The 26718-nt window shown below is 45.1% G+C and overlaps 1 protein-coding gene across 3 annotated transcripts in view; it reads left to right on the forward strand.

The window, feature by feature from the left end:
* The window catches only part of RASGRP3 (RAS guanyl releasing protein 3), a 643233-nt gene that overhangs the window by 544304 nt on the left and 72211 nt on the right, over window positions 1-26718 (forward strand). For all 3 annotated transcript variants that reach the window (XM_086926878.1, XM_086926879.1, XM_086926880.1), the window contains one exon: window positions 13671-13796. In XM_086926878.1, coding sequence (XP_086783004.1) covers window positions 13671-13796 — 126 coding nt within the window. The remainder of the gene's footprint in view (window positions 1-13670; window positions 13797-26718) is intronic.

Here is a 26718-nt window from a genome sequence, read left to right on the forward strand (position 1 = left end):
ACCGACCGTGCCACGCAGTTGCAAAATGTTATTGTTAGTTGCATGAACGGAAAGAACTGGAGCATTGAATGTACTAAGATACTTACTGTGCTGTGAGCTAAAGAAATCTCAAATGCGTCGAAGATATATTTTAAGACACTCAGCAGTAACATTACTGCTACACTCTATTATTTTCTGCCAGATTGCGCTGTAATACTTTGTTATCTAGTGCTATGTTATGCTATGTTGTTAACTTATGTAATTCTGCAGCCTGTTGTGTTTTATCGTGTTACGTCATTTTATGTAATGCTCTGTTATGTTGTTAGGCTGGTATGTTATGCGGTTATGTTTTGTTATGGGTATGTATCCTGTGCACGCATAGCTGTACTTCTTTTCTTTATTTGATACACTAACTTGACTTCTATTACACTTTGAATTGATTGCTATCGAAATTTCGAAAGTATAAATGCATCACTTAAAAGAACATACATGAGGGGTCACCATGAAGGTAAGTAATACCATCTACCACTCTCACGCAAAGTAAAGCATAATTAGATGGTGTTTCCACCATCATCTCGTAGCAGAGATCTGCATTGTCAATAAACATTTGAAAGTAGTATAGACCATTGCTAGTAAGGCCCTAGTGATTATGCATTCACTCCAACAGAGCCTCCTCATCCCTGCTGGTTGAGGTTTGAGAAGTAAATGTGAAATCTAAGGTTTTCCTCGTAGCCGTCTTATCAACAGGTGATTAGAAGATGTCCCTGACAATTCACTGGCTTCTCCTTGCTGCTGAATGGGATTCCTATTCCTTATGGTGACAGATGAGCAGGTGGCAGGTCTCGGCATAGCAGGGAGTGCGGTGATGCCAGGCTTAAGTGTCTCATAAGGGAGACTCTTTGTGAGATGGGAGGTGATGGTGCTCGGTCAAAAGGCGCTGGTCCGGTGTCTTCTGGTTCCTCTGATGGCGAAGCTGAGTGGTTGGGGGGCTCTTAACACAAGGGGAAGTACGTTGATAAGGACATGTTGGCTGGTCTGCTGAAGCATGTCAAATCAAACATGGGTTTTCCGGATGATGTGGCTCCAAGCAAGTCTGGTGGTCCCTTGTTACGCCAGTTTCAGAGCTCTGCCACTGTGGATGTGCCTATTCATCCTTTTATTAAGGATGTCCTGCAGCGGGAGTGGGTGGATCCCAATCGGATCTTGCGTCCTCATTTTGTGGCGAAACTTTACCCTTTGCAGGATATGGCTACGGATCTGCAGGACTCCATACCTATTGACTCCTTTATTGCCAGTCTGGTGGGTCGCACTTCCTTGGCGGAGGATGCTGTGATGAAGGATCCTGTTGACAAGAAGGTTGAAACCTCCCTCAAAAAGATGTATTCTGGTTCGCATTTGGCGTTGAGGGCTGGCATCTATGGGACTTATGTTTTGAAGTCCTTGCTTTCGGATCTCAAGTCCCTGTACCAGCCCATGGATGACTCTACTGACTGTTCCGGTCTTCTGGAGCATATTGAGAGACAAGTGGAGTTTCTCTCGGATGTGTCCTTCGATGTTGTGCGGGCCTTTGCCCTTTCCAGTGGGGCCTGTGTGGCTGCTCGTCGCAATCATGTCTTGCGGGACTGGAAAACTGACTCTGCCCAGAAGGCTTGCGCTTTGCGTCTGCCTTTCAAGGGGACAATGATGTTTGGGGGGGAGTTGGAGGATAAGTTACATAAATTGTTTAAGGAGAAGAAGAATTCTTCTTCTTTTAAACAGGCCTCTGCTGTTTCTGTTTCCTCTAGGCCTAAACCTTTTTTACGGCCTTCCTCTCATAGACAGTTTTCTGGGGGTCGGGGGAGGTTTTCTTCCAGACGTGGCTGGGATAGGAAGTCTAAGTCCCCCCTCCCAAGCCACGTTCCTGACTATATGGCTGGGGATCCCGGATCATTGGTAGGAGATCGGCTGCGCTTCTTCCTGCCGGTGTGGCTGCAGTCTTGTTCAGACGCTTGGGTGCTGGACATCATTCACATGGGTCATGTCATAGAGTTCTCCAGTCCTCCTCCGGACTCGGGGATACGTCCAACTCCTAGGCCATCCTGTCTGTCCAAACGGTCTGAGCTGTCTCTGGGGATCGATTCTCTTCTCCTGAAGGGTGCGATTCAGGTGGTTCCTCCTCTGGAGGTGGGGCTGGGGTATTACTCTCGGATTTCCCTTGTTCCCAAGGTGACAGGAGGGTTCCGCCTGGTTCTGGATTTGAAAACCCTGAACACTTGGATGGTGTGTCTGCCTTTTCGTATGGAGACTCTTCAGAGGGTGATCCTATTGGTGATTCCAGGCCATTTAATGTGCACCCTCGATCTTCAGGACGCGTACTTTCATGTCCAAATTCATCCCCTGTCCTGTCGCTTCCTGAGGTTTTGTGTTCAGGGGCATCACTTTCAGTTTCAGGTCCTGCTGTTCGGCCTGAAGTCTGCTACTCGTGTGTTTACCTAGGTGGTGGCCCCGGTGGTGGCTGTTCTGCATCTTTGAGGTCTCCTGGTGTACCCTTACCTCGACAACAGGTTGATCCACGCTCCATCTCGGTCCCTGTTGTTGGAGGCTCAAAGGGTGGTGTGTTCTGTGTTGAGGGATTACAGGTTTCTTCTGAATCTCCCCAGTGTCAGCTGTCTCCCTCCCAGGACTTGGTTTTCATCGGAGCCAGGTTTCGGACCGATTTCGGCCGGGTGTTCCTGCCCATGCCTCGGGTATTGACGTTGGTGTCTCTGGCTCGGCGGTTCTTGGTGGGATGTTCCTTTCCGGTTCGCCTCTGGTTACGTCTTCTGGGGCTCATGGTGGTGATGGTGTTTACTGTGGCCTGGGCTTGTTTTCACCTCCGTCCTCTGTGGTTGTACCTTCTGTCTCAATGGGATCCTGTGTCTCGCAACCTGGATTGTCTTTTTCCTGTGTCCCCTTCGGTCCTCCCTGCCCTTCTTTGGTGGACTGTGTCGGCCCATTTGTCGCAGGGTCTGCCTCTGCAAACGTCCCCTCCGGTGGTCGTGACTAGGGATGTCAGTTCTTTAAGGTGGGGTGCGACCTTGGGTTCCCTGTCCCGTCAGGGTCGTTGGTCCCTTCCGGAGTGTCGTCGTTCGTCCAATTGGAGGGAACTGTCAGCAGTGCACTGGGCGGTGATGGGTTTTCGGGTTCATTTGCTCGAGCGTCATGTTGTGGTGAGGTCGGACAACACAGTGACGGTTGCCTACCTCAATCATCAGGGGGGTGTCCGCTCCTCCTACCTGAACACGGTGGTGATCCCCTTGTTCTGTTGGGCGCATCTGTTGTCTCTGTCGGCGGTTCATATTCGGGGTGTGGCAACGGTGCAGCGGATGCCCTCAGCCGTTGTCTCCCCGCCTCTCTGGAGTTGTCTCTGACTCTGGTGGCTTTTCGGCTTGTTTGCAGGAGGTTTGGTTTTAAATTTCCTGACCTCTTTGCTTCCCGGCTCAATTCCCAGCTGCCCCGGTACTGCTCCCGGGATCCTCAGGAGGGCTGCTGGGGGGTGGATGCCCTGACCGTTCCTTGGTCGTCCAGGCTCCTCTATGCTTTCCCTCCTCTGGCTCTGATTCCCAGGTTTTTGGCACGCCTCTGTCGGGAGGATCAGGTTGTGGTTATTGTGGTTCCGTTTTGGCCGCGGAGGTCTTGGTTTCCGACTCTGCGGTTGTTGGCAGTACGGGTTCCCTGGTTTCTTCCTCTGTCCCCGCCCCCCTGCGGTCTGCTCCATCGCTGTCTCTTCTGAGGTTGCGTCTTTCTGTGTGGATGTTGAGAGGCAGGGTTGGCGTCTGCGGGGTTTCCCTGAGCATTTAGTGGTGGCTCTTCAGGGTTCCCGTTGCCCGTCTACTCTCAAGACTTATGACCGTCATTGGGGTAATTTTCGCCGTTGGTGTTTGGCTCTGGATTTGTCCCCTTTGGTGTGCTCTTTGCAGGTGGTGTTGCAATTCCTTTGGGAGGGTTTTGAGAAGGGTTTGGCTGTTTCCACTTTGCGTGCTCAGTGGGCTGCTGTTCAGGCTTTCCGTTCCCCTTGGGGGAATTTGTCTGATGTCGAGGATCTGGTTTCATGTCTTCTTAGGACTTTTTCTCTGTCTCGTCCGGTGGTGCGCCCTTCCTTTCCTTTGTGGGATCTGCCTTTGGTTCTTCGTGCTCTGGTGTCGCCTCCGTTTCAGCCTCTGTCTGAGGTGGATGTTAAGTCTGTGACTCTCAAGGTGGTTTTTCTTGTGGCTATGACTTCTGCCCATCGCCTGGGGGAATTGGGGGCCTTGATGGCCCGGGAACCTTTCTTTGTCCTTTTCCGCAGATGGTGTGGTTCTCCGTTTAGATTCTGCCTTTGTTCCTAAGATTTCTTCCCAGTTTCACCGTTCTCAGGAGTTGGTGTTGCCTGCCTTAGGGTCTGATCTGGACTCTCCGAGGGATCCTCCTTGGTCTTTGCCAGATGTGTGCAGGGGTGTACAGTCAAAATATCGAGTTTTTAATATCGAGTAGCAATAATATCGAGTGAAAAATATAGAATAGACATAATATCGAATAGACAGAATATAGACTACCAAAATATCAAATAGAATAGTATTAATATCGAATAGAATAGCATTAATATCGAATTAAAAATATAGAATGGACAAAATATCGAATGAACAGAATATAGAATACAAAAATATCGAATGGACAGAATATAGACAACAAAAATATCGAATTTGAGGTAAGCAAGTTAATATTATTTTTAATATTTGCGTAATATAATTCTGTAGCGGGTTGTGGGTTTATAGGGGAATAGGGTGGGAAGTAATTTAATTATAATTAATTAAATATGTTATTTTATTTATTGATATTTATTTTGAATTATTGTTGATTAATTATTAATTGGCAATTAATTAAAATATAATTGTTAATTAATTTTAAATAATTGATTAATTGATAATTATGTTACTTTTAATTTTTTTATGTTCTGTAGCGGGTTGTGGGATTATAGGGGAATAGGGTGGGAAGTAATTTAACTATAATTAATTAAATATGTTAATTTATTTTATTGGTATTTATTTTGAATTAATTGTTAATTAATTGGTAATTAATAAAAATATAATTGGTAATTAATTTTAATTGATAAATATGTACATTTTTGTGATTTATTTTCGGTAGCGGGTTGTGGGTTTATAGTGGAATAGGGTGGGAAGTAATTTAAATATAATTAATTAAATATGTTTATTTATTGGTATTTATTTTGAATTAATTTTTAATTAATTATTAATTGGTAAATAATTAAAATATAATTGGTAATTTATTTTCATTGATTATTTGATAAATATGTTAATTGTAGTCATTTATTTTCTGTAACGGGTTGTGGGTTTAGAGGGGAATAGGGTGGGAAGTAATTTAATTATAATTAGTTAAATATTTTAATTTATTTATTGGTATTTATTTTGAATTAATAGGTAATTAATTATTAATTGGTAAATAATTAAAATATAATTGGTAATTAATTTTAAATGATTGATTAATTGATAAATATGTTACTTTTATTAATTTATTTTCTGCAGTGGGTTGTGGGTTTACAGGGGAATAGGGTCAGAAGTAATTTAATTGTAAGTAATTACATTTTTAAATGTTTTATTTTTTGATCTAATTTTTTATTAATTTTAAATTGTTAATTAATTTATTGTTAATTGGTAAATAATTTGTATTAGTAGGTAATTATTAATAATAATTGTTATTTGTTTTTTATTTGATTAATTAATATATTATATAAAATTGTTAATTATTTAAATTAATTTGTAATTGGTATTAATATTTATGTGATTTTTATTTATATAAGAAGTATTTAGTTTCCCTACTGTTGCACTCACTGGAGTGGGAATAGTAATTTTTACCATCCCACTATCCAATGCTTTCCCTACTGTTGCACTTACTGGAGTGAGAATAGTAATTTTTTCCCCTACGCTATCCAACACTCTCCCTACTGTTGCACTCTTTGGAGTGGGAATAGTAATTTTTACCCATATGCTATCCAACGCTTTCCCTACTGTTGCACTCTCTGGAGTGGGAATAGTAATTTCTACCCCTACGCTATCCAACGCTTTCCCTACTGTTGCACTCAGTGGAGTGGGAGTAGTAATTTTTACCTCTACGCTATCCAATGCTTTCCCTACTGTTGCACTCTCTAGAGTGGGAATAGTAATTTTTTCCCTCCCGCTATCCAACACTTTCCCTACTGTTGCACTCACTGGAGTGGGAATAGTAATTTTTACCCCTACACTATGCAACCCTTTCCCTACTGTTGCAGTCTCTGGAGTGGGAATAGTAATTTTTACCCCTACGCTATCCAACGCTTTCCCTACTGTTGCACTCACTGGAGTGGGAATAGTAATTTTTACCCCTACGCTATCCAACGTTTTACCTACTGTTGCACTCTCTGGAGTTGGAATAGTAATTTTTACCCTCCCGCTATCCAACGCTTTCCCTACTGTTGCACTCACTGGAGTGGGAATAGTAATTTAAACCTCTACGCTATCCAACGCTTTCCCTACTGTTGCCCTCACTGGAGTGGGAATAGTAATTTACTCCCCTACGCTATCCAACACTTTCCCTACTATTGCACTCACTGGAGTGGAAATAGTAATTTTTACCCCTACGCTATCCAACACTTTCCCTACTGTTGCACTTTCTGGATTGGGAATAGTAATTTCTACCCTCCTGCTATCCAACGCTTTCCCTACTGTTGCACTCACTGGAGTGGGAATAGTAATTTTTACCCCTACTCTATCCAGCGCTTTCCCTACTGTTGCACTCTCTGGAGTGGGAATAGTAATTTTTACCCCTACGCTATCCAACGTTTTCCATACTGTTGCAATCTCTGGAGTGGGAATAGTAATTCTTACCCTCCCGCTATCCAACGTTTTCCCTACTGTTGCACTCACTGGAGTGGGAATAGTAATGTTTACTGCTACACTATCCAATGTTTTTTCTACTGTTGCACTCACTGGAGTGGTAATAGTAAATGTAACCCTCCCGCTATCCTATGATAAATATATTGTATTTATTTTTATTAATACTATGTTTATATATATATATATATATATATATATATATGTTTTAAAAAAAGTTTTTTAAATTATATTAATTATCTATCAGTTTTGATGTTATTTAAGTATTTTAAGTATTTTTAAGTTAGTTATATTTATTATTTTATTAATTTTAAATGACTTTTAACTATTTAAAAAAGTCGATATTTTGACTGTCAATATTTTTAACATCGATATTTTTGATTCGATATTTTTGCACTTATCTGTTTGGAGATAGGAAGTCGATATTTTGGCATTCTATATGTTTTACTCGATATTTTGGTATCTCGATATTTTTGACATCGATATTGTTTCAGTGATCCGTTTGCAGGGCATTGCGTGTCTACTTGGACTGCACTGCCGTTTTTTTCCGGAAGTCTGACTCCCTTTTTGTTTCCCTTGGTGTTTCTTCTCGAGGGGGGAAGGCTTCTTCTGCCTCCATTGGTCGCTGGTTGAAGCAGGTCATTGCTTTGGCTTACTCTCTTTCTGGGTCTCCTCCTCCTGCGGGGGTTCAGGGGAGGTCTACAAGTGGGATGGCTGCTTCCTGGGCTGAGGTCGGTGGTGTTCCCCTTTCTGAGATCTGTCGGCCGGCCACTTGGGCGTCCTCTAATACCTTTATTCAGCATTATCGTCTTCAGAATTTGTTGGGGGATGATGTTAATTTTGGTTTGGGTGTACTGAATGCTGGGTGCTCCTGAATTTCTTGTGTCTACTGTTCAATAAATCCCTGACCTTTTGCATTTCGGTTGGTTCTGGTGGTTTATTGTTGTTGAAGGCTGGTTGCTGCTTGGGTATTCTCATTAGTTATGAAGGGGACAAGGACTAGAGGGATCTAGGGGTAATGTCCTATTACTTACCGGTAATCTTCATTACTCCGGGTCCTGTTGTCCTCCTCCCCTTCATGGCTTCCCTCCCTCCCTCCCTGACTTGCCGGCCTTCATCTGGACTTGGTATTGTCAGGAGGAATGCTGAGACCTGTACGCTTATGTACTCCCAGAGGGAGGGGGAGGGGTAGGTCCAGCATTCCTTTGTTCTTTTTTCTGTGTGTGAAATGGGACTATCATTAGTTATGAAAGGGGCGAGGACAACAGGACCAGGAGTAATGAAGATTACCGGTAAGTAATAGGATATTACTTCAAATGCATCCTCATCCCTATGAATACATTCAGAGTGTGACCAGTAGGGGCAGAAGGATATCTGTGTATATCAATAAACCAATAATACTCACTGACACCGCCCCTCCAACAGGGGTCACTAGATTTTAAAGGAAAGCTGTATTCTGGCCAATGGCGAATAACAGGAAGACAAAAACAGCATTAGGCTGAAGTAATATTTGAGAAAATGCATCAGCTATACTTTCTTAAATGTGAACGACAAGAAACATACAGCAAACAGAAAACAAAAAGACCTAAAAGAGTAGAAGAAACTGAGAAACTGGAGCCCCAAAAATCTGTCAGCAATAATAAAAGATGCACGGGTGACAGCACTACAAATTTAAGCAAATTCTAGCTTGGGGTTTGATCATCAGTAATGAACTAACACATTGCAGGAGTACGTTATGTGGGAGACAAAAAGTAGCGAAGATCATAGCTATGAATATATTTCTTTCACACGTAATCTTTTAATTATTTATACAGCCATTCACAGAAAAAACGTAAATGGCTAGCATTTTCCACCAAGACAGTCCTTCAAGCCAATCATGGGGTGCGGTATCCTACATGGGAGAAGCTAGAGGTGGGTAAGCCACTAAAGGCTGCGGGGCTCTGACTCAGCTCAAAGACCTCTCTCGAGCCCAAAATTACCTGAGCCTGGCTTTCCCAATCCAAAGCTACAGAGAACTTGGAGGTATGTGAGTGCATTTGTCTTTGTGTGGATCAGTGTGAGAATCTATGTCAGTGAAAATCCAAGGCTACGTGTGTATGTGAGTTCTGGAGCAGGGTTTTCTATATTTCAGCATTTGAGTCTAATCTTTAAATAATCCCTGACACTGGTCGTATGGACCTTTGTTGGTCGACAAAGAGAATTGAAGAGCAATCATCTACATAATCAATAAATCATTGATGACTTTTATAAAAAGCCAATAAAAATAATTGGTGTGAGTGAAGGGGTTCCATTTTCAAATATTTTAGTTTTTCATCTATTTATTCATTAGACTTTAGATTTCTGCTTTAAAAGTTAATATAATACATCAATCGATATTTGATTATAAAATAGAACAAAATATTTGTTAATATCAAAGACAGTATATTAATAATACTACAATTCTGTTCCCTAAAGGAAGCTTCCCATTCTAAATAAACCAGTATAATGTGAGAGAAATGTGTCAGTTCAGAAACCCAATGAAGAGTTCTGATGAGAGGGATCAATGTGCAAGCATAAAGCCCTTGCAAATAAGGCTGGAAATTATTCATAGTCATAAATCAGCACACATCTAGAATTAGTCTAAATAACCTCTCATGTAGAAAAGCCAAGAATATCTGAGATGAGTATCTAACCAGAATGTCGAGGAAAGGAATCCGCCCTACTCTAGGAACATGCACTAATATAAACACACAAATTCTATGTTGCAACATTATTTTCATCTTCTTCATCCACCATTAGAATATCAGCAGACAACTGGAAACAGGTTCTCTCCCCATCCTCTCACCGTACGATAATAAACTTTCAGACATTAGTCCTTGAAAAGTTACAACGTTGTTTTCTTGTGGTTCTAAACCCACTTCCCATGAACCATTTGTTCTGTCATTTTGTTTCCTCCCATAGAGAACCTCACTATCAGTTGTCTAATACAAAATAAGTGTTTATTTACTAACTAACAGTAGGCTTCTGTAGTTGCAACATCTGCTCCAAAGAGAGGAAAAACATCTTGCACAAACAACTTATTCAATGTGAAAAAAAGTATTTCTGTGTTAATGTATCATTTTCCTATATAACATGGCATCAATAGGTTGGCTAACTTAATTCAGCACTTTAGTTACGTGGAGGCCTATGACATTTAAATATGGTTACCCACAACAAAATTTGCATTTAGCATATGTTATATTCAAACACAAGCTTGAGCTTTTTAATAATATAGGTGTTTTTTTTTAAAGCAAATAAAATGTGTGGCAACATAAGTCTTTATTTAACACTCACAGTCCTTATCTGTGCGCATATCATTTCCAATCTTCCCTTCTGTTGGCAGTGAACATTGTAGCAAAAGGTTTACCTTACGTGCAGGACAGTGGACACGTAATAACCAAGGGCAACATGCACAAAGCATTTTTGCAATTGGAATCAGACGATCAGGCCATTTCCGACCACAAAAAGGCTTTGACAAATGTACAGAACACAAATTGTGAATAGGTCACAAGTTACTGAATCACAATTTGTGTTTCTGTTTCGGTATTTGGAAAGGTCGTGTTTAGGGTGTCCCTTCCAAATGCCGAATCTGAATGGGAACATTTTGTGACCAAATTACGGTCACAAAACATTCCAATTTTACTGACTACTTGAAGGAGGTGGTAATCCATTCACAAATGGGAAGGGGTCCACAAGGGGCCCCTTCCCCTTTGAGAATAGAAAACACATTTTTAAGAGCAGGCAGTCCCACGGATCACTGTCTATTTTAAGAAAATAAAACTGCAAAGTTAAACGCATCCCACTTTTCTTTAAGTAAAACGGGCTTCATTTAAAAATAAAAAAGATTGCTTTATTTAAAAGCAATCACAGAAATGGTTGTCTGCTCACCTCAGCAGTCTACCATCCCTGTGATATTAAGGATTTCTAATGGGTGGCAAATTACGACCTACCTTATTAATATGCATGAGGTAGGTCTATTTGCGACCCAGTAGGTATCCCTAATGTAACTCAAACAAGTTTCATATATTAGGAATACCCATTTCCTAGTTGTGATTTAGAGAGAATAGCAATTAGGCAATCGGTATTACTAATGTTAGTACATCTGGCCCATAATTTTTCCTCCGATGGGCCAATGCATAAAGCATCACAAAATCTTTCATCTTGCAGGACAGTGGAAACACAATCACGCATATTTTGCCATCATAAATGACTGCACAGAGAACCAAAAATGTGTAACCTCGAATCTTATAGCCTGTTAAGAATGTCATTTCTGCATCTGAACGCGTTACGAAGACCTTTCAAGTGAGAGAATAAAAAAATGCACTTCAACTCTTCAAAAGACACTTCCAGAATACATACTATAAATCAAGTGAAGGCGCGGCTGTCACGTCTCTTGGGTGGGGGCTGACGTGTGTGGGGGGGCTTTCAGCTGTGGGCTACATTAAGAAAGAATAATAAATTAAACCTTGCCGCTGCCGGGTCCCGCCTTCTCTCTCCTGCTTCCTGTGTCCGACTCCAGGTCGGAACAGGAAGCAGGCAGCCAGGCTCCCACCCCTAACCCAATCACAACGCTGCAAGGCAGCGTTGTAATTGTTCCGAGCGCTGTGAGACGGCGCTCAGCCAGGGGTTGGAGGGGAGGGCATGTTTTCCATGCAGGCTGCAATGCAACCTGCATGGAGAAGGGTAAAGTGTGCATGACTGGTTTTGGTGGCCCGAGAGAGCCGACCAAACAGTCACTGCGCATTCAGGAGTGGGCAAACCACTCCTCCTCTGCCCTGCTCCATAAGCAGAGCAGTCCCGCCCACACACACAACGTAGAAAAAAAACATAAAATGGTAATAACTAAATGTTATTACCATTTTATGTTTTTGCTTCTTGAGAAAGCAGTGGGGCAACACTCCTCCACCATTGCGGAGGAGCTGCCACTGATCAAGTGCAGATCTAATGTAGCACAGCAGTTTCTCAATTAATATATTTGCCCTTTCTCCATCTTTTTACGACAACACCTTGTGTCTGAGCCATCAAAATAGCTCTTACTAACGTATTTATCCTGATGGAAATGGAGGATTTCGCTCCTTAGTCAGAGTGAACAATAAAGGCTGTTTAAAAACTCTTCATGCAAGATATCTTTTAATACCTGGGGGACCAGCGGAATTTATGGATAACCCTAAGCACAGGCAGGACAGATAAAAATGGGCATGTACCTTCTACTGGGGAGGATAGAAGTTTCAATAAGTGCCGATTTTTACAACCTCCACGGGGCATAATAACAAGGGCAGTATCGCAGCTTTAGCTGTACTTTTTGCCGCTAAAGCGGCGATATTTTTATCGTCCTCTCTACAAGGTGGTGCTAACATGCATTAGCGCATGTTAGCACCCGTTTTCCCGACGCCTCGCTTTGCATCTCTAATGAGATGCAAAGTGGGCATCACTGGGCGTACCCCTGATGGATTACCTTGTAAAATATCGCTAAATGTACATCCCGATATTTACAAGGTGGCCCATGCATTTTAGCAGATGTTAGTTTTTGGTGAAAACCGCAGTTTTCGCCAAAAACGAACATCTGCTAAAATGCTGACTTGCCTATACCTAACAATGGGGGTGGATTATGCTGATACGACCACAGGGTCGTATCAGCAAGGTTATCGCCGTTTTCCATGGAACATCCATGGAAAACACCGCTATAGCTGGAAAACTACCGCCATTGCGCTATGCGTTGTTAATACAGTGATAGCATGGTGATAATTGCCAGCGATAGACGGCGATAAAAAAGTTCTCACTAAGAGCAGCCAGTGATAATTATTGCTGCCGCTTGATAATGTGCCCCATCATTCTTTCCCTGATCCAGACGCAGGTTAGTATCGCCCTGAAGGAGTTTTACATTTTACATTTCAATCACCTCCTAAACAGAGCTTCATTTAAAATCTGCTCCTTCTCCTCCATGAGGACGGCAGAGGGGAAGTATTCATTTTTGACTCTCTCCTCCACCCTCACCTGCAAGCCTGCCCAGGGAGTGCTTTAAAATAAGTGATGCACCTCAGCATTTACCTATTTTACCTAAAGGAACTGGCAGTCACTCAGCAAAACAGGAAACACAATTGGGTGAAACAAGTAATTCATTCCCTAGTTTTTCTCACAATCACATGCTTTTGGATTAACATGACACTTTTTTTGGTAGGCTCAGCTTGTGATTTGGCTCTCAGTGCCAAGCCGGCCCCTGGCTTGGCTTTGGTTCGACTCTTCCCCTGAATTCTCTAGCTCGCCCTCCCTGAGTAGAAGCTACAGAACGGTCCTTTACAATGCTCACAGATACACTCGAAAAAACAAAACAAACTGGCCTCAGGAGGCTGGTTGATATACAACTGGCCCCCTTCCCTGTGTCAATGGCTCACTGACTAGCATGGTCAAAGAATACGCTTCATCATCTGCCTTACTAAAGCTGTGCTAGCATGTTTATCAGCTTTAAGCCCCCTCCCCCTTATCCCCACCCCCTCCACCCACACAGATACAGAGCAATGCATTATTAAGTAATGGATGAGCATTGGTATAATACAATACTTTACAACCCAAAAGGATGGAATAAAAAGTGAAGGGGAAAACACAGGATAAAAACAGTCTAGCCTGGTCTCTGCTTGCCCAATGCTCCTACCCTTCTTCACCTTCTCATTCCTTTGCCTTAAGCTGTGTTAGAATCCATTTCCTTTGTACTTCTTTACATTTATATTTATGTTGCTGCTATAGTGCACACACCAGAACTATTGTTTCAGTTTCTACTGTAATTTTTTACAGATTGTGGTGCAAATTGTCATAAACAATGCAAAGACCTGCTGGTGCTGGCATGCAGAAGGTTCTCCAGAGGAATGTCATTTGGCAGTAGCCACGGTTCTTTGCCAAGCAGTCCATCACTGCCTCCAGGTAAGAATTCAGCAGCTGAAAAATGCACTGCTTTTTGTAAAGCAGAGCTTTACCGTTTTTTACAACAATACCAATAACATGTAATAAACCTATTATTTTTTCCAATCATATTAGAATGTTTACAGAAGGCCTCTTTTTGTCTGGACTGGAGCTCACCCCCGCTCGGACACTTTACACTCCCCTATGAGCGTGGTGGTCTTAGGGTGCCCGATTTTTTACTATACCATTTAGCCGCTCAATACCAATACACTCATCGCTGGTATCACCCAGATGCCCCATCCCATATCTCCGTCCTGAACGAGCTCAACTGGAGCGACCTATGACCCTGCTCGCAGGCAGGTCGCTCCCCACGCTGCTGCACGGCTCTGCCTGCATTGTTTTTGCCTAATTTTGTATTTTTCCCCTGTGCGTAACTTGCTTTCTTGCCCAGACTTGTTTTTATTCCCCTGTGCCTGTACTTGCTTTCTTGCCCAGACTTGTTTTTATTCCCCTGTGCCTGTACTTGCTTTCTTGCCCAGACCTGTTTTTATTCCCCTGTGCCTGTACTTGCTTTCTTGCCCAAACTTGTTTTTATTCCCCAGTGCCTAACTTGCTCTCTTGCCCAGACTTGTTTTTATTCCTCTGTGCCTGTACTTGTTTTCTTGCCTAAACTTGTTTTTCCTTCCTGTGCCCAGTTCTCCCGCGTCCCCTGCCCATTTTTCCCGCCGCTGCGTCCCTGGGGCCATGCCCCCCTGCAATCCCATTCACCGCCCCGCTCCCGCCTCCCAGCTGCTCCTCCCTCCCACATGCCCTCATATGGAAGCCGCTACACGGCCGCGCTCAGCGGGGGTGCCGCTGGCGGACCTAAGGCAAGCCCGTCTGCGCCCATCTGCGCCCGGTCCGTGCCCAGCGCCGGAACCCCTGGCCTCCGCGCCCCCCACCGCACCACCCAGACTCAGCTAAGACGCCGACTCCCTCCACGCTCTCAACACCGCCCGAGACCAACGCTGCAACCAGGCCACCCAGAAACACACCCACGGACCCTTTTCCTGCCGCAGCTGCAGATTCACCTGCAACAGAACCATCAAACCACCAAGAACCAGACCCAACCACCTCCACTGCATACTCCTCAACACCCGCTCTGCACGCAAACACGCCACCGAGCTCTGGGACCTGCTCGACACACAGGCCCGGACGTAGCCTTCCTGACCGAGACGTGGTGGAATGACTCCTCTGCACCAGACATCGCTGTAGCCATCCCAGACGGATACAAGATCACCCACAGGGACCGCGGCAACGGCATCGGAGGAGGAATAGCCATTGTCCACAAGTTCACCCTCAAGGTCACCACCCACGCAGACGACTCCCTCAACACCGCCGAACACCTGCACTTCCGGATCCACACCGACCCCAACACCACCCTCAGAGGAACTCTCATCTACAGACCCCCCGGACCCCGGGCCCGCTTCAGCGACTCCATCGCTGACCTCGCCAGCACCCACGCACTCGCCTCCACGGACTACATCCTCCTCGGGGACCTGAACTTCCACCTCGAGAACAACAACGACGCCAACTCCTCCACGCTGATCGACAACCTCACCAACCTCAGCCTCAGACAATTCGTCACTGCGCCCACCCATGCCGCCGGCCACACGCTGGACGCCATCTTCTCCACAAGCACCCACGTCACCTTCGACCACACAACCGAACCCCACTGGACCGACCACCGCTGCATTCACTTCACCTTCAAAAAACCAACCACGCACCATCGCACCCAACAGCTGTCTCGCCGCTGCTGGAGCAAAGTCACCGAAGATCAGCTGATCACCACCCTCTCCAAGAACCCACCCACTGACCCCACCAACCCAGACGCCGCAGCCCGCAACCTCAGACAGTGGATCAACGACTGTGCCAACACCCTCGCCCCACTGAAGAAACCCTCCAACAACCACGTCAGCACGAGAGCCACCTGGTTCAGTGGCGAGCTCCTGGCCTCCAAGTGTGCATGCCGGAAACTGGAGAAGAAATGGCTCCAGGAACGCACACCGCACAACCACGCAGCCCTCAAGGACGCCACCCGCAGACACCACCACCTCCTCAGATCAGCCAAGAGATCCTCCTTCAAAGACCGCCTGGATAACAACGCACACAACAGCAAAGAGCTCTTCCGCATTGTAAAAGAACTCTCCAACCCCAGCGCCAACACCAACGACATCCCGCCCTCACAGGAACTGTGTGACTCACTGGCCATCTTCTTCCACCGCAAGATCGCCGACATCCACGAAAGCTTCAACACCACGACTGACCCGACCACGCCAAACTCCACCCCTCTCCCGAACACCAACAGCACCAACCGCCTGACCTCCTGGTCCAAGGTCAGCGACGTCAAGACACGCAAGGTCATGAACTCCATCCAGTCAGGATCACCGACAGACCCGTGCCCACACCACATATTTAACAAGGCAGACGCAGCCATCGCACCCCAACTACGGAAGATCATCAACATCTTCTTCGAAACAGCGACATTCCCGGAAAGCTGGAAGCACGCCGAAATCCACGCCCTTCTCAAAAAGCCCGAGGCGGACCCCAAGGACTTCAAGAACTTCCGGCCCATCTCCCTGCTCCCGTTCCCGGCAAAGGTCATCGAGAAAATCGTCAACATGCAACTGACCCGCCACCTCGAAGACAACAACATCCTGGACCCGTCCCAATCCGGTTTCAGACGAAACCACAGCACCGAGACAGCCCTCATCGCCGCCACAGACGACATCAGGCGCCAATTAGACAACGGCGAAACATCTGCCCTCATCCTCCTGGACCTCTCGGCCGCCTTCGACACGGTCTGCCATCATACACTAAAAACACGCCTCCAAGAAGCCGGTATCCAAGAGAAGGCCCTCGTCTGGACCACATCCTTCCTCTCCGACAGATCCCAGAGCGTCCGCCTCCCACCTTTCCGATCCGAAGCCACCGACATCATCTGCGGCTTCCCCCAGGGCTCCTCCCTCAGCCCGACGCTGTTCAACATCTACATGGCCCCCCTCGCACAAGTGGCCCACCACCACAACCTCAACATCATCTCCTACGCTGACGACACTCAGCTCATCCTCTCCCTCACCAAGGACCCACGCACCGCCAAAACCAACATCCACGATGGAATGAAGGCCATCGCTGACTGGATGAGAAGCAGCCGTCTGAAACTGAACTCGTACAAGACGGAGGTCCTCATCTTCTGACCCAACCCCTCAGCCTGGGACGATTCCTGCTAGCCAACCAATCTGGGGACAGCACCGACACCCACCGACCACGCACGCAATCTTGGATTCATCCTCGACTACACCCTCTCCATGTCCAAACTGGTCAACGCCGTCTCCTCCTCCTGCTACAACACCCTCCGAATGCTCCGCAGGACCTACAAGTGGATCCCGACCGAAACAAGAAGAATGGTGACACAGGCCCTCGTCAGCAGCAGGCTGGACTATGGCAACGCACTCTACGCCGGAATCCCAGCCAAACACCTACGACGACTACAGCGCATCCAAAATGCCTCCGCCCGACTGATCATCAACGTCCCCCGCCGCAGCCACATCACCCCCCACCTGAGAAACCTACACTGGCTCCCCATCGACAAGAGGATCACCTTCAAACTCCTCACCCACGCACACAAAGCACTCCACAACGCCGGACCAGCCTACCTGAACAACAGACTCAGCCTCCACACCCCTCACCGCCAGCTCTGCTCCACCAGCCTTGCCCTCGCTGCCGTCCCCCGCATCCAACGAACAACCTCAGGCGGCAGCTCCTTCTCCTACCTCGCCGCCAAGGCCTGGAACACCCTTCCTACCCACCTACGGCAGACCGAAGACCTACTCTCCTTCAGAAGACTCCTCAAGACCTGGCTCTTCGAACAGTAGCGAAGCTTTCAACCCCCCTCCCCCTCAGCGCCTTGAGACCCTCACGGGTAAATAGCACGCTCTACAAATACATTGATTGATTTATTGATTGATTGATTGATTGATGGACTTCTACACTCACAGATACTGCCGTTAGATGTCAAGGACATTCAGATTGTAACTACAACATGCTGGGCCTTGCACAGGCTACAATGCCTCCTGGGCAGAGGTCCCCTTTACTCTAATGCCCTCCCCCTTCATGATAACCTATGGCTTCCACTCACATGGAAAACATTTGTCCAACACACACTACGCCGACATAATCTATCCACCATGGGCCACCTGTTCCTAGATGGCCATTTTCTACAATTGGCTGAAGACCCACAGGCACAGGACCCCTATATATGGACCTTTTTGTTTTCCGAAAAAGCTTATGCCCTCCTATCTACTGTCCCCTGAGGATTTCACACTTCTGATGAAAGCGATCACTGATGTAGACAGAGACCATATGACATCCAGACTATACAGTTCATTTATTGCCCTGAAACCAGACACCACTGCATGGGTGCAGGAGGTCTAGCGGCAGAACTGGGGGTGCCACTAACTAATAAGATCTGGACATATTGCTGTACACAAATCCAACGTATCTCTATCAGCCACATGCATAAGCTACATTTTAATTTCATACACTGCTGCTACCTCTCCCCACTCGATATTGCCAAATTCTACCACACCAGATCTGATCGATGCATGAAGTGTAAGGCACCAGGGGCAGACTTTGCACATTTAACTTGGACATGCCCGGTGGTGGCCACCCACTGGGTAGGTCTTTGCACACATATCAGCCATGATTGAAACTGAGCTGTCTCCTGACCCACCAGTAGCACTCCTGGGCTACACCCAAAATGTCCCCCTCCATTCCAGTCGCCTCACTTCCCCGGCACTATTGCTGGGCAAGCTGGAAATTGCTCTGCACTGGGGAAGTGCCAGGTCTCCTACTCCCTCTAAGTGGCTAGGGAGCATGAGTTGGTGTGAGAGTATTGGCGAAGACTATGCCCGCCTTCAGCCCCTCACCTCTTGTCCCAAAGATATTTATCTGCCTTCCCGTTCATATCTTTACACTCTTGAACAAGATACTACCGACTGACATCTCTTTTTATTACATCCATTGGTAGATATCCTATGTCTCGGTCCCAACCCGTTCATGCTCCCAAATCTCCAGGCATGTTGTTCCGCCATCTTCATGTGATGACAAACTAACTCTGTAAGGATGTTTATTTAGTGTGACTTGATGATCTAATATTTGACAGTATGCAATTGTTAATTGTTCATTGCTAACTGAAAATCTAATAAAAACAATTTTAAAAAGGCCACTTTAATAGTGAAAATACTAAGTTGTGTACCTTTTGTTCTCTTAGTATTTGGGTCGTGCACAGGAAACATAGATGTTTCTGGCATTGCTTTCATCACACAAGTCTCTGTAACTGTCAGTAAATATTTTTAGCTGATGTCTGATCCAAAAGAAAAAAATACAACACATACTGTAGCATTCTTCCCAGTCCAATTAGATCTCTTCAATGAGACTTTGTGGTGCTTGGATCATACATCACAACTGTGTGTTTGGAAACTGGGGACATGCAGAAGAAATGTCCATGACTGACATTGGTGATGTAGAAATAGCAGCAGTCAGGGGTTCTGCACTTGTCCTTTTCAACTCATGTCTCTGCAATGACATCAGTGCCTGATGAGTGATAAGCCACATGTTGAAAGTGCAAGGAGCCTCGTGAAATGGACTTCTTAGGAGTCAAGGCATTCACCGTCTGACCTTTGCTGGTCATAACATGAAATGGTTCTGCATTGAAAGGAGCATTAGACTCATTTTATATGCTGATGAACAAGCACTCAATCTCCTCTAGTGAACATGACATGACATCTTTAGCATGTTTACGCTTGCCTGCATAGGCCTTCATTTACCTCTTAAAATCCAAGTCTTTCATGTGTCTTTCTTCCTTGGTTGGTCCATTGAGTTAACTTGGTTGTCATGGCTCTCCTGTACATCAAGGTTGCAGGGATTTCACCTGTGGTTGAGTGAGGGGCCGAGCTGTAAGCTCAAAATATGGAATTTAAGACAGCTTTAAGTTCAAGCTTTTCTAGTACAGCATGCTGGACAGCTTTCTTTCGAGTACTCATGAAATGCTCGACAAGGTCATTGGCCTGTGGCCAATAGGTGTGTTCTCCTGATGCTTCACACTAAGATGACAGAGAAAGTCTCTGGATTTTTGACTGTTGAAAGGTGGACAGTTGTCAAACTTTAAGATTGCATGAACACCCAAGATCGTTAAGACGCTGTCTAATTTCTGATACATTCTTGAGTGATAAATGAGAGAGCTTTGATCAACAGGAAATGGGAATATTCATCAACGATCACCATCAGGTGATGTCCGTTGTCAAGCGAGCCAAAGAAGTCCACAGCACTTCTTTTCCATGCATGCATTGGCAACTCTGACATGTTTAATGTGTGTTGAGTATTTTTCGATGACTGATGTGTTACAATGTCTTTCAGTTTCAGCATGTCACCATCTTGACTTGTGGTGGTGACAATTTGTTCCAAAGAAATGGCAGCTTCGATACTTGATTTCACTATGAAATGTATGTAAGCCTCAGCTGTCTAAGAATGGGTACCATGTTTTTTTACAGATATTTGTTAGAAGTATCCAGCAGGGTTCTGATCTTTTCCTGGACAATGCACAATGGTGTAGTTGTACAATCGCAGACCCCAACATTAAATGCGAGGAGGCATTTTTGATTTTGGTTTGGCAAAGATAGCCAATAATGCTTGATGATCAGTCACAAGTGTGAAGGGCTTCCTATATAAGAATACGTGGAAATGTTCACAAGCCCACACCACTGCCAAGCTTTCATTCTCTGGTTGGGAATAAGTACGTACAGTTTGGGACAAACTTCGGCTTGCATACACTACAATACGCCTTCAAGAATTTTGGTGTCTGCTGTGCTGGGCAAGGATGGCACCCAACCAGACAGGGCTAGCGTCAACAACAACTTCAGTATGAAGCTTTGGATCAAAGTATGCCATTTCAGTAGTGTTCTTAATAGCTTGTTTTATATTCTGGAAGCTTTGCTTGCATTCAGGTGACCAAAGAAAAGAAAGTAAAATGCTACTTACCAGTATGCATCTGTTTTTGACAAGTAGAGCTGTAGATTTGCATACTTGTGCATAGATCGCCATCTGGTGTCGGGCTCGGAGGTTTGCACTTTGTTTTTGTCTAGGAAGAAGTCTTTTGTAGTGATGAGGTAGGTGACTCCTCCTTAGGTCGATAGTGCGCATGGGCATCAACTCCATCACCAGATTGTTATGCAATGGAGGGTTATGATGGAGTTAGTAAGAAATAGAAAAGGATGTCCATGTGTAATGTATCAAAGTAAGATAGTACTGGAACAGATAAAGGTATCCGGTGAGGTGGATGGGCATATACGAATCTACAGCTCTACATGCCAAGAATAGATGCATACTGGTAAGTAGCATTTTCCGTTCCAGGCATATGAGCTGTAGATCGTATACTTGTGCATGGACTACACAGCAATTACCTCCTTAGCGGTGGTTACCTGTATCTGGTGCAGTGGTTTGAAAAAGTGTTCTTAATACAGCCTGCCCTACACTAGCTTGTTGTTTTGCTTGTACATCTACAAAATAGTGTTTTGTGAACGTGTGTGGTGTAGACCAAGATGCTACTTTGCAGATGTCATCTAGGGGAATGTTCCCTGAGAATGCCATGGAGGCCCCTAGTTTACGTGTGGAGTGAGCTCTAGGGGGAATGGTTAAGGTGCGTTTGGATTTAACATAGCACATTTGGATGCCTTTAACAATCCACCTTGCAATCCCTGTTTTAGAGATAGGATTGCCTTTTATGAATCAGGGAGAAAGCCACAAAAAGTTGTTCAGTCTTTCAAAAGGATTTTGTTCTTTCAATGTAGTAAAGTATCGCTCTTTTAACGTCCAGCGTGTGAAGAGCCCGTTCTGCTACTGGTAGAGGGAAAAACCCTGGGAGTTCTACAAACTGGTGGAAAGCAAAGAACGACTTTAGGTAGAAATTTTGGGTTGGTCCTAAGAACCACTTTGTTATGATGGATTTGGAGAAATGGTACTTGTATGGTTAATGCCTGGAGTTCACTGACTCTTCTGAGAGTGGTGATGGCAACCAGGAAAGCTACTTTCCAGGTGAGAAATTGTAACTCGCATTTATGCATAGATTCAAATGGGGGACCCATGAGCCTGGTAAGTACCACATTTAGGTTCCATACTGGAGAGGGTGCGACTCTAGGTGGAATTATTCTTTTAAGTCCCTCCATAAATGCCTTGATAGCTGGTACCCTAAACAAAGATAAATGTTGTCTGTTTTGGAGATAGGCTGCTATTGCTGCAAGATGTAGTCTAATGGATGTATATGCTAGGTTGCATTGTTGTAGATGCAAAAGGTAACAGATGATGTTTTGAATGGAAGCATCTAGTGGGTTGATTTTGTTATTTGTACAGTAAATTACAAATCTTTTCCACTTTGCGGTATAGCAAGCTCTAGTGGTAGGACGTCTAGCCTTTTTAATGATGTTCATGCAGTCTGACGGGAGATTAAGGTAGCCAAACTCTAAGACTTCAGGAGCCAGATCGCAAGGTTGAGTTGATTGGGATATGGATGCCTTATCTCTCCATGGTTCTGATTAAGAAGCTTGGGTGAGAGGCGTAGCTTTTGATGAGGAACTACTGATAGTTCCAAGAGGGTTGTGAACCATGGTTATTGGGCCCATGTTGGAGGTATTAGGATCATTGTGAGGGAATGCTGTTTGAGTTTCCGAACCACTAGCAAAATGAGTGGGAGAGGTGGAAAAGCGTAAGCAAATGTGCCTGATCAGTTCACCCATAGCGCATTGCCTTTGGACAATGGGTGTGGATACCTGGATGCGAAGCTTGTGCATTTAGCATTTTGGTGTGTGGCGAACAGGCCTATTTCTGGGGGCCCCACATTTGAAAGAATGAAAGCAAAACTTGAGGATGAAGTTCCTATTTGTGGATCTGCTGTTTTTGGTGAGTAGATCCAAAATTGATTGTGTACTCCTGGGAGGTGTTCTGCAAGGAGATGTATGTGTTTTGAGGAATGGCCCATCTCCATATGCTTTGAGCTAGGTGTGAAACCTGGAGAGAGTGTGTCCCCCCCTGTTTTTGTATATGATACATTGCTGTCAAGTTGTTTGTATGGACTAGGACAGCTTTGCTTAAGAGGTGGAGTTGAAAAGATTTTAGCGCTAGGAAGATTGGCAACAAGTCCAGGTAATTTATGTGGAATTGTTTTTGTTGAGGGGTTCATATGCCCTGAATTGTATGGGTTTGAAGATGAGCTCCCCAGCCGGTGTTAGCACTATCTGTGGAACCGGGTCGATGAACGGCCGCCCTTTGGAAAGGTTTTGTGTGTTCCACCACTGCAGAGAGTCATGGGTGCGGTCGCCTATTAACACCAGATCTGTTAGCTGACCTTGAGCCTGGTTCCACTGACGTGCCAAACACTCCTGTAGGGGATGCATTTGGAGCCTTGCATGAGGGACCATGAGAATGCAAGAGGCCATCATCCTGATTAATTGCATGAACACTCACACTGGTAGTGAATGTTGTGGTTGAAATGTTGCTATTAGAGCTTATATGGTGCTTATCCTGACTGGGTTGGGGTATGCTAGAGCTTTTGAAGTGTCTATTGTAGCCCCTAGATACTGTTGTATGTTGATTGTTGGAGATGGGATTTGATAAGGTTTACCGTGAATCCCAAGGTGTGAAGCAGTACTATTGTTTTGTGTGTGTGTTGCACACAGCTGCTGTGTGACTTGGCTTTTATGAGCCAGTCGTCCACAAAAGGGAAGACATGGATGTGCTGTCTGCTTAAGTGGACTGCAACTACTGCAAGGCATTTGGTGAAGACTCTGGGTGCTATAGTCACCCTGAATGGAAGGACTTTGAATTGGTAGTGTTTCCCATCTAGCAGGGACCTGAGATATTTTCTGTGAGCGGGGTTAAAGGGAATATGAAAGTAGGTGTGCTATAAATCGAGAGTGGAGAGAAAGTCACCTTGTTGAAGTAGTGGGAGCACCTGTTGGAGAGTCACCATGTGGAAGTGATCGGACTGAATGTAGAGGTTTAGCGGTCTGAGGTCCAATATTGTCCTGAGAGATCCGTCCTTTTTTGGAATTAGTTTGTACTGGTCAGTAAGGTGCTTCTTGAGCTTTTCAAGCTCTTCATAGTGGACCCTGTCGTATCTGGCCAATAAAGCTTGGGCATTGGCTATCCACCAATGATTTGCACCCTGTGACGCAATCCATTTACCAGATGTGTCTATTAATTTTGACTCCTTATCAGGAGGGTTGGTGTCGCCTGTACTCTGTAAGTTTTCCCTTTTGTGTGCATTAGACACCACAAGAGAATCCAAAGGGATTTTACCTTTAATGTAAATTGGGTCATTGGGAGCTGCCTTATATTTTGTATCTATCCTGGTGTTGAGAATCCTGGCTCTAACAGGGCCTTTAAAAACTTCTGGGGCATGTTTGAGCATGCCTTTTAACATTGGCAGGGTGTGTGGATTTTTGCGAGGAAGAGAAGGTTTCAAATAAAATGTTTTCATCTCAGGGATCAGAATGTAATTGTATCCTATGTTATTGGGCAGCTCTATCTATTAATTGGGTGAACCCAATATTGTCATCTGGTGGTGATGGCCTAGATGGATAGAGGTCTGGGTCATTGTGTGGGTCGGGATCTGTGTTGTAGTCATCCCAAGGGTCTACGTCATGTGGGACGGTATGTGCATCATCATCCCCATGTGGATCTATATTCCCTCCCCTGTCAGTATGATAATCCTCAGCATCCGATGTTTGAGGTGAAAAGGTATTTTGTGGGAAGTGAGGTGGAGAAATCAGAAGATTTGGATCAACTGGAGGAGTAGAAGGTTGTGGGGAGGTGTTAGTACTCATCTCCTTTCGCTTCAAGGGTATTTCAGACTCCTCTGAAGAGTCCAGTTTCGTTTTTTTTAGAGGCTTGGCGATGACTTTGACAGTATCTGGGCCAATAAAAAGTCTTTTGTTTTGGATCTGAAAAATCAGGTACCTGTTGTGTGGGTAAAGTGTCTTTTTTCGGTGCCGAAGATTTTGAATCAGAATGTTCTTTGGACCGAGTTTCTGAGTCTTTGTGTGGGGTTTTGGTCTCTATAGGTTTTGTTATAGGAGTTTGTGAGTCCGAGACTTTTTTCGTCTCCGACGATTTTTTCAGCTGCGAAGATTTTTTCGGTTCCCAATGTTTGTCTTTGGTATCCCGTCGAGGCTGTTTTCGGTGCTGACGAAGAAGGGCGTGGCACATCTTTGGTCTTGTGTTTTGGTGCCAAAGGTGACTTTTCGGCGCCAGAATGGGGTTGGCTTGAGCCAGAAGGCTTCTCTTTAGGTTTCATAGCCAGGCCTGAGGGCGGGGCGTCTGAGACATGTTGCCGGTGTTACCGGAGCCTTAGGTTTGTTTTTTGGGTGAGGGTTTTTGTTAATCACGGACCTTTTAGCGTCGGAGTTATCGGCCTCGGAGACGGAGATGTCTTCTTCATCATCATCACCTTGTTGCTCCGGTTGGACATTAGGATCTGCTCCAGAGATGTCCGGAATTGAGCTGCTTCTGTGATACATTTTGCAACGTCAAGCCCAACGATCAAGGATGGTTTTCTTTGACCTGAAAGATGAGCAGGCCTCCCGGTTCTTGTCTTCGTGTTCCGAGGAGAGGCAGAGGTTACAAACCTCGCACAAGTCCATGTGTGGTAACTTAGCACCACACAGGGGCATTTTTTGAATGGAGTCCTTTCCATTGACTGCAGGCACGATCGGCACGGATAGGCCCAACGGCCCGCAACGAAGATCGAGGAGTTTGTTTTTAAAGATGCTCATCAAAAGGGAAACGTGGTTGAGACAAAACCGTCGAGTGTAGAGGGATTGTGCGTTATAGGGGGGGTTCGAAACCGACCCGGATCGCAGCAAATCACATCTGAACCCGATGGCAGAAAAAAACAATCTGGAGGTGTAGTCCATGCCCATGTGCACTATCATCCTAAGGAGTAGTCACCTACCTTGTGACTACAAAAGCCTTCTTCCAAGACAAAAACAAAGGGCAAACATCCGAGCCCAAAACCAGATGGCGATCTATGCACAAGTATACGATCTACAGCTCATATGCCTCGAACCATTATTTTTCACCTAGTCTCTTAATGACACACTCACAGTGGCAATGTCTGGTATATATCTTGGGCTATTCCTGGCCATGTCAAGGAATGAACTTTTATTTTATTTTTATTTTATTTTAAAAGTTTTATATAGCGCTGGCTAGACCCCGAGGTATCAGAGCGCTTTACATGATCAGAGTAGTATAAGGCAACATGGTATACAAGCATAATATCAGAGTAAAAAAAAAAACAAAAAAAACAAAAACAACAACAACATAATTACAAATCAGGACGGACTAAAGCAGGAGCTGGAGCAATACAATACAGTTGATATAGGTAAGGTGGGGTACAGGAAGATGGACATAAATTACTGCAGCAGGTATGGTCTGGTGAAAAGAGATCAGGGGTTGGATCCAGGTTAGGATCCCCAATAGTAGTTAAGGAGGTGGGTTTTTAGGTCTTTTTTTAAACTGGCGTCGGAGGGGTTACAGCGGAGGTTTTTTGGGAGGGTATTCCAGATAGTAGGGGCATTTCCAGAGAAGGAGCGAGATTGTGTGGAATTCTTTTTATGCAGGGGTGGGATTAGGGGGAGGGCGTTGGTGCTTCTTAGAGGACGAGTGGTACCAGTGATGAGGAGTTTTTTGGAGAGGTAGTGCAGAGTGTTTTGGTGGAGGGTTTATGTGTAATGCAGGCAGCTTTATAAGCTGATCTCCCTTCGACAGGGAGCCATTTAAGAGATTTGAGAGCTGGGGAGATATGATCGAAGCGTTTGCAGTCTGTGATGAGCCTGGCTGCAAGGTTGAGCAC

The sequence above is a fragment of the Lissotriton vulgaris genome, chromosome 6 (genome assembly GCF_964263255.1).
Source record: "Lissotriton vulgaris chromosome 6, aLisVul1.2, whole genome shotgun sequence".
Lineage (NCBI taxonomy): Eukaryota > Metazoa > Chordata > Amphibia > Caudata > Salamandridae > Lissotriton > Lissotriton vulgaris.